The sequence below is a fragment of the Microchirus variegatus genome, assembly GCF_963457635.1.
Source record: "Microchirus variegatus genome assembly, chromosome: 5".
NCBI lineage: Eukaryota > Metazoa > Chordata > Actinopteri > Pleuronectiformes > Soleidae > Microchirus > Microchirus variegatus.
In genome coordinates, this window is record NC_139806.1 from 33,341,798 (window position 1) to 33,350,053 (window position 8,256).

Consider the following 8,256-nt stretch of genomic DNA (forward strand, 5'->3'; position numbering starts at 1 on the left):
ACAGAAAAACAGGGGAAAAAAAATATTAGTCAGAAAAACAGAAATTTTTTTTTTCAAAAAATCAAACCGAAAATTAATTAGTGAGAAAAACAGGATTTTTTTTTTTTCAAGTGAATGCAATACGCTTCCGTATTTTATAAATATGTAAAATACAAAAAAAAACAAAAAACATTTGTATTATTTTAATATTTTCTTTATATTTATATTATTGACCTGCCTGAGTTTAACGCACTATACGATCACCATTTGTTATTGTATTGTACTGAGTGTATAAGATGTATAGATGCTAATCCTAAAAGCAACGGAGGAGTTATGATGAGAGAGCGCATGCGCTGTTGCCCCCGCGGACACTTTCTGACAGTCAGTCACTTCTTGGCACTGGGACTCAGTGGCTGTAAACGTTTCACTCCGAGGTTCATATTGCGCAGAAAAGAAGGGAAAATGCGCACCGTATAGTTTCCACAGAAAAGCTGAAGATTTGCTGCTGCACAAATAAACAGCTCAAGTCCCGGCGTTCAGCGCGCTGCTAAAAGAGCGGCTAGCAACGGCTAGCAACGGTTAGCAACGGCTAGCAGCGGCTCAGTGGAGGAGATGGACGCTCTGTTTGTGGAAACTATGGCGGAGCACGAAGAGAGAGAGAGAGACAACTGTGACCGGAGGATGTTTCTCGATGCTTTGGTGAAGCCTGAAGTCAGTCCGCACACAGCAGGTCAGTCTCTAATCCCCTTGACCCTCACTGTTGCTGTTAACGTACTGTTATACACACTGGTTAGCTTCCGTCTGTGATGCTAGGTGTAGTGGCATTCTTGCTACCAAAAGGCCACTTGAGGGAATTTGAAACCATTTCCAACGCGTGATGGTGTACAACAATGATGTCCTCCATTGGCTTGAGTTTGACACTTTTATTAGCTTGCAAATCTTTTAAAGTCAATTACAAAAGCTGGATCCCACAAGACTTAAAACCAGACTTGTGTATAAAAGACTAAAAGTACTAATACTGTGACACAAAACAATTCAATTGCTGCACACACAGACACGGTTGAAAAACTGTGTGGCTTTCCTGATCCTAATTCCCCTCCACCTCCTCAGCTGTGTCTCCCCTATCTAACTTTTGTGTGACTAATTACCCAACCCATGCTCACAGGTGTGCAAGTAACCCATAACAACCAGTGCTTCACCACTGACACACCCACATTCACTCACACAAGCACACAGATCCAAATTGGCCACAACACTAGGAAAAGCAAATGAAAGCCGAGAAATGTAACAAATATTCCGCAATATTAAATTTAGGAACCGTATAATTGGAAATTCATGCACATGGGTTAGGGTTTAGCTGAAGCAGTGTTTTTACCTGTTTTTAAAAACAAAAAGCTTGCTCATGTGCATGATGTTCAGAACTCTTCTGATAGGTGGCTAACTGTAAATTGTATATCATGACGTCACGTGTGCTGTTGCATTGAATTACTTGATTCCAGCAAGTTGTGGACAAAATATGCTACTATACATTTAAAATGACTCATTTGTGTTATTACTATACTACTATTTACTTACTATCAAATGCATACAACGCGGTGTATTAGTAAAACCTAAGTAATTCACAGAAAAGTAAGCTTTAACTAAGTTATGATTAATATACCTGCTGAGAAATACAACTCATTTATCTAGAAGATTATAAAGGTTCTAAATCCTACCTAAGATAAATATGAAACCTGTCAGGTTGTTCAGTTCAGATCCATCTTAACAACAGCTGCTACTGTAGCTTGTAGTAGCCTTTGTAGCCAGACGATCTCTCCTCACAAACATCTATTTATTTCATCGTTGTGGTAAATCTTACCTAAGATAAACATGTCACAAACCACAGTCTGGTTGTTTTCTACTGTTTTTGGCAGATGATCAGAAGGTGATTAAAGAAGAGGTTCATCCTGAGCAGCAGCAGCAGTGGAGCCCCAGTGAGGACCAGGAGAAGCCAGAGTGTCCCCTCATTAAAGAGGAAGAGGAGGAAGTGTGGATCAAACGGGAGAAGGCTGATATCATTGCCGTGACTGTGAAGAGTGAAGAATATGAAGAGAAACCTGAGTTCTCACAGCTGGATCGCACTGAGAAGAAAAGAGAGGACTGTGAGGGACCAGAACCAAATGGACATTTAGTAGCAGGTGCTGAGGACAGAACTGAAGACTCAGACACTGACGACAGTGAGGATGATTTGAAGGAGGCCAGTGAACGCACACGTTTAAAAACAGTAAAAAAGAACATGTTCAGTGATTTGAGTGCTAACAATGGTGAGAAACTTGGCCGCTCTGAATTTGGTGAAATATTTGCCTCCAAGTCACTTCTGCTGATACACGTGAACACTCGTTTTGAAGGGAAACCGTTTAGTTGCTCCGAGTGCGGGAAAGGATTTGTCCAAATGAGCAGTCTGAAGAGACATGAGAAAATTCACACGGGAGAGAAACCGTTCAGCTGCTCCGAGTGCGGTCAACGGTTTAGACGAAGTGATTACATGGAGAGACATGTGAGAATTCACACAGGAGAGAAACCGTTCAGTTGTACGGAGTGTGGTAAACGATTCATCTCGAAGAGCGATTTGAGGAAACACAACAGGGTTCACACGAGGGAGAAACCATTCAGTTGCTCCGAGTGTGGCAAAAAATTCTCAAAAAAGCTGTATCTGAGGTCGCATGAGAAATTTCACACAGGAGAGAGGGCAGTTACCTGCGCTGAATGTGGCGATAGATTTAGCCACGAGCGCTACCTGAGGTCACATGAGAAAATACACGTGGGAAAGAAACATTTTAGTTGCACCGAGTGCGGTAACAGGTTTTCAAGTAAGAGCAACCTGAGGTCGCATCAGAAGATCCATCGAGGAGATAAACCGTTTAGTTGCTCCGAATGCGGTAGAGGTTTTATCCACGAGTGCTATCTGAGGTCGCACGAGAAAATCCACACAGGAGAGAAACCCTTTAGTTGCACCGAGTGTGGTAAAAGATTTTCAAACAAGAGCAACCTGAGGTCGCATGAGAAAATCCACCGAGGAGATAAACCGTTTAGTTGCTCTGAATGTGGTAGAGGTTTTATCCACGAGTGCCTCCTGAGGTCCCATGAAAAGATTCATACGGGAGAGAAACCGTTTCATTGTTCGTGCTGTGGCAAAAGGTTTACTTTGAAGGGTTATCTGAAAAAACACGAGAAGATTCACGCAGTAGAGAAAGCATTTAGTTGCTCTGAATGTGGTGAAAGATTTATTGATGAAAGCAGTCTGTGGACACATAAGAAAATTCATAGAAGATAGAAACCGTTGAGTTGTTCCGACAGTGGCAAATAGAATTATATGGAGAGACGTGAGAATTCACACAGGAGATGAACCATTTCCTTCAATAAAAAATCATACAGTCTTTAGAAAAATATACATGTAATTTAGTCCAGTTTCTGATTTACTAAGAAAATATATCAGATGCAATACATCAGTCTGCACAGGGGAAGAATTGTTCAGTTGCAGTTTGCATATTTAAAATAAATAAAATGAAAAAAATAAATGTTACATTCAGTAACATACAGAACTCCGTAGAGTAGGATGACATAATAATAAGAAACGATTGCGCACACAGCTCTGCACAAGGTAACATCTGCTGCACTGAAGCACTGGAAAACATGCACGCGAGTTTATTCTTTTTATTTTTTGTCATTGTGTATTGTGTATGTTTTGGGTAACATCTACTGCACGTCTGTCCGTCCAGGGAGTGGATCCCTCACCTGTGTTTCTCCCTAGATTTCTACCTTTTTTCCCTGTTATAAGGGTTTTTTCCCTGGTAGTTTTTCCCTTACCCTGGTCGAAGGTCTAAGGACAGAGGATGTTACCGACCCTGTGAAGTCCCGTGAGACAAACTATGTTTTGTAAACTGTGGGCTATACAAATAAAGTGTGATTCGTCTCTGTGCCTGTGGCGTCAGCAGATTCCCACACTCCCAGTGTTGTGGGGTTTGTTCCAGGTGATAAAACCTCTGGATGCTCTGTGCTGTCTGTTCCTCTTGTAAGAAGAATATGACTAACAGAGCCACTGCTCTTATGTCTTTATTTCTAAATTGACCATAGCCATGTGTTCATTTTGCCACAGCCATTATTATTTTCTGCCTTAAAGGGACAATATGTAGTATATATGGGTTTATATAACCCAAAATCCACTTTTTTATACATATTATGTGCTCCTGCATTGTCTAGTCGCTGTGTAATAGTTTTTGTTTCATTTTCATAGTGTTTCAAAAAGTCATGTAAAATAACATGGTCGCGGGCCGCGGTTGCATAGACCACTGTTAGCAGCGAGACGCCATGTTTCTACCGGAGCCTGTAAGGACAAACGCGAGAGAACAAATCAAGAGTCTCTTTACTTGTAGCAGGAAGTCCCGCCTCCTCTCTCTCCGCTTCGTCTGCTACGGCCGCGGTAGCTCCGCCCTCTCCCTCGCCTCACGAACCTCATCTGCTGACACGGAGAAAGACGACGAGGATGACATTTGACCGGCTGAGGACACCGTAGCGCTCAGGGAAGGGAGGGGGTGAGCAGAGGAGCAGTTCTTTGTTGTAAATTTCAGCCTCTCCTCTAGATGGCACTATAAACTACTTACTTCACCTTTAAAATAATGAATGAAGACGGATGCTTTTGTTCCTTTTGTTCCTTAAGCATGTTAGCATGCGTGCAGCTGTTCCTGCTTCCCATGTGGTGAGAGACACTAGGACTCTCACTTTTTGTGGAAACCGAAGAAGTGAAGCATTCGTTTTGAACACGGACACTTCTTCACGCTCAGGAACTGTGTGTAGACGTTGTTCTGAGATTGGAGCTTCAGGTTGTCTGCTCTGACTCTCTTCATCTCCTGACTAAACTCTCGTCTCAAGGTCCAGCCCTCTTTCAGCGCAGCGGCGAGACAGTCTTTGTCTTGTGTCAGAGACTCCTTCTCTTTGGTCAGCAGCTCTTTCTCTTGCGCCAGACACTGGTTCATTTTGGTCAGAGAATTGTTCTCGTTGTTCAGAGACTCGTACTCGTTGGTCAGGAACTCGTTCACGTTTGTCAGAGACTCGTTCTGTGTGCTCAGAGATGCTTTCTCTTCGGTCAGTGACTCGTTCTTTGTGTTAAAGAACTTGTTCTCCTTCTTCAGTGAGTCTTTCTCGATGGTGAGCAACTCTTTCTCTTTGGTCAGAGACTCTTTCTCTTTGGTCAGAGACTGTTTCTCTTCGCTCAGAGACTTGTTCTCTTTAGTCAAATACTCATTCTCAGTGTCTAGAGATCCATTCTCTTTGTCCAGAGACTCGTTCTCTTTCCTCAGGGACTCGTTCTCGTCACCCAGAGACTTGTTCTCTGTCGTCAGAGACTCGATCCTTTTGCTCAGAGACTGACTCTCTTTGGCCAGAATCTCATTCTTCATCATCTCAGTCTGCAGCTGCAGTTTCCACACCTGCTCCTCGTCCAGCTTGGCTTTCAGATGCTTGGTTTTCTTCACCTGAACCTTCAGTTTGTCAGAGACTCTGTCCGTCTTAGGTCTCGGGTCACTGCTCAGGGGCTGCCCCGCCGTGAGTTGGTTGGCGAGTTCCAGCTCATCCCATAGACGGGCGAGCTGCAGCTGAGGACCATCTTTTAGCACCTGGAGCTCTGCGTCTACGTGGTCGACGTCGTCGTCGTGCAGGTCGTCCACCAGCTTATACAAGTGGTTCAGCTTTACTGTGGTTTCAATGTCACATGCTGTATCTGTGACACCAGCCATGGTTGCTCACTATCTCTGCTTTGTTCTAATTATTTCTGAAAGGCTGAGAGGTGCAAAGATGTTTATGTCTGCAGTTCAAAGTTTGGCACGTTGGCATTAGTAACCTTCTTCTTCAATGTTTACCAGACTCATACTGGACGGACACTGAAAGGTGCAGCAGTGTAAGTGTTTATATTACTTCCTTTGGTTCCTCTCCTCGCCACCTTTTATCTGCTCAGGGATATTGATGATGTTTCTTTGATCTCCCGGTGACACCGTGATGATGCCTGGAGAGAGGGGAGGGACCAGGAAGTGATGATGGGAGCGTTGGGGTGGAGACCTGAGAGCAGTTTGGGAGCTTTGAGCTGCGACAAAGAAGGACGAGAAGAGGACTGTTGATTGTGAGCGTCACTTTTTCGTGTACAGCATGCCAGAAATTATTATTAGAAGTAACGGCTTTAGTTCTGGCTCTTAGGAAAGTCACCATGGCAACACTTCTCTTCAATTACAGAGCCTATGTGAAGGTTCTATAAGGATCTGGAGGGGAAATGTGTGGTTGAAGAACTGTGATTATGAAATAATCTACACCTGAAACACCTGATCGTCTTTTCCACACAACCACAGTACAGTAAAAGCCTGTGTTAGAAGAAAACTTCTGTCTCGACACATATGATTTCCAAGCTGGAGTACTTGTACCCACGGGAGAAACATGATTTACACACAGCCAGATTACATTTTGAAACTGGCATATAAATAAACATGCAGTCAAATTCAGGCCTATATTGCATTATATTTCCAGATCAATTCTTTTTAAAGCGGACCTAGACCGGATGTTCCTATTAACGCTGTTTTTTTAGTGTGTATCTGCGTCATTACCTTGTTTATGAAGCCCTGAAGGTTCAAAACAAACAGTTCAGCCACTGCTGAGAACGTTGTGTTTTATTGTAATCTCGGGCTCAGCGAGATCTCTGAAAAAACCCGGTCCGGTTACGTAAACACCAGTTCTCCTGAACAGCAGATCGTCCTGCTCCGGGCACTAGTCCGGGCACATCCGGTTACGTACATTGAACCGCAGAAGAAGAATAACGTCTGTTGTGGAGGTGTTTCACGAGCGACAGTGTCTTCTGACTCTGGGTCTGACTCCGGCTCTCTCACCTGCCCTGAGCTCTCTCTCTCGCCCTGAGCTCTCTCTCTCTCTCCCTGAGCTCTCTCTCTCGCCCTGAGCTCTCTCGCCCGCCCTGAGCTCTCTTGCCCTGGTCTCTCTCTCTCTCCCTGAGCTCTCTCTCGCCCTGAGCTCTCTCTCTCACCCTGAGCTCTCTCGCCCACCCTGAGCTCTCTCGCCCTGAACTCTCTCTCTCCCTGAGCTCTCTCTCTCGCCCGCCCTGAGCTCTCTCCCTGAGCTCTCTCGCCCTGAACTCTCTCTCTCTCACCCTGAGCTCTCTCTCTCCCTGAGCTCTCTCTCTCGCCCGCCCTGAGCTCTCTCTCCCTGAGCTCTCTCTCTCACCCTGAGCTCTCTCGCCCTGAACTCTCTCTCTCTCGCCCTGAGCTCTCTCTCTCTGAGCTCGCTCTCTCGCCGGCCCTGAGCTCTCTCTCTCGCCCTGAGCTCTCTCACCCTGAGCTCTCTCTCCCTGAGCTCTCTCTCCCTGAGCTCTCTCTCTCGCCCTGAGCTCTCTCGCCCTGAGCTCTCTCACCCTGAGCTCTCTCTCCCTGAGCTCTCTCTCTCTCCCTGAGCTCTCTCTCTCTCCCTGAGCTCTCTCTCTCTCCCTGAGCTCTCTAGCCCACCCTGAGCTCTCTCGCCCGGAACTCTCTCTCTCTCGCCCTGAGCTCTCTCTCTCCCTGAGCTCTCTCTCGCGCTGAGCTCTCTCACCCTGAGCTCTCTCTCCCTGAGCTCTCTCGCCCTGAGCTCTCTCTCTCGCCCTGAGCTCTCTCTCTTGCCCTGAGCTCGCTCTCTCGCCCTTGAGCCCTCATAATTTTAACATACTGTCTCCTCTGCATTTTCGGGTCCAACTCTCTTTAAACCGCTCTGTTAACACGAGCATAACACAAAGTCTGAAATGTTTTGCTCTGAAACTAACAATAGAAACACAACGTACTGTATTTCTTTTTATTCAAATCTCCGGTTGAGTGAAACATTCTATGTAAGGAATTCTTTTTTTCTCACCACATTCAGTCATGCATGCACCAACAAAACCTACAGCACAAACTGTTTACAACAGTGTACAACACTTGAATGGATAAATAAAGAAGTACGGGTTTTAATCTGTAGTGTGTAACATTTCAATACAAACTGTTAGATTCCAACCATTTTCAAACTTTCTCAGTTTTGCAGTGTTTAGATCCTTTGTCAACTGGTGACGTTCCTGCATACAGGAAGTGAGGTGATGCACAGCAAACAATATGAACACATTTTCTGTTCACAAAGACCAAACAGAGGTACAATAACAATCACCAAAATTTGCACAATACAACTTTAAATTTGGTCAGTTCAATAATAATGTGGCACAATTTTCAGGTACAATGCCTCAGA

General features: G+C 44.8%; 1 protein-coding gene across 1 annotated transcript; it reads left to right on the plus strand.

The window, feature by feature from the left end:
- Window positions 1–496: 496 nt before the first annotated feature.
- Window positions 497–4,034, plus strand: LOC310927441 (uncharacterized protein; the record flags this gene model as incomplete). The annotated part of the gene is made up of 3 exons (XM_083889736.1): window positions 497–709; window positions 1,893–2,779; window positions 3,954–4,034. The coding sequence occupies exons 1-3, from the start codon at window positions 592–594 to the stop codon at window positions 4,032–4,034; spliced, it is 1,086 nt and encodes a 361-aa protein (XP_083745862.1). The 5' UTR covers window positions 497–591.
- Window positions 4,035–8,256: the final 4,222 nt, after the last annotated feature.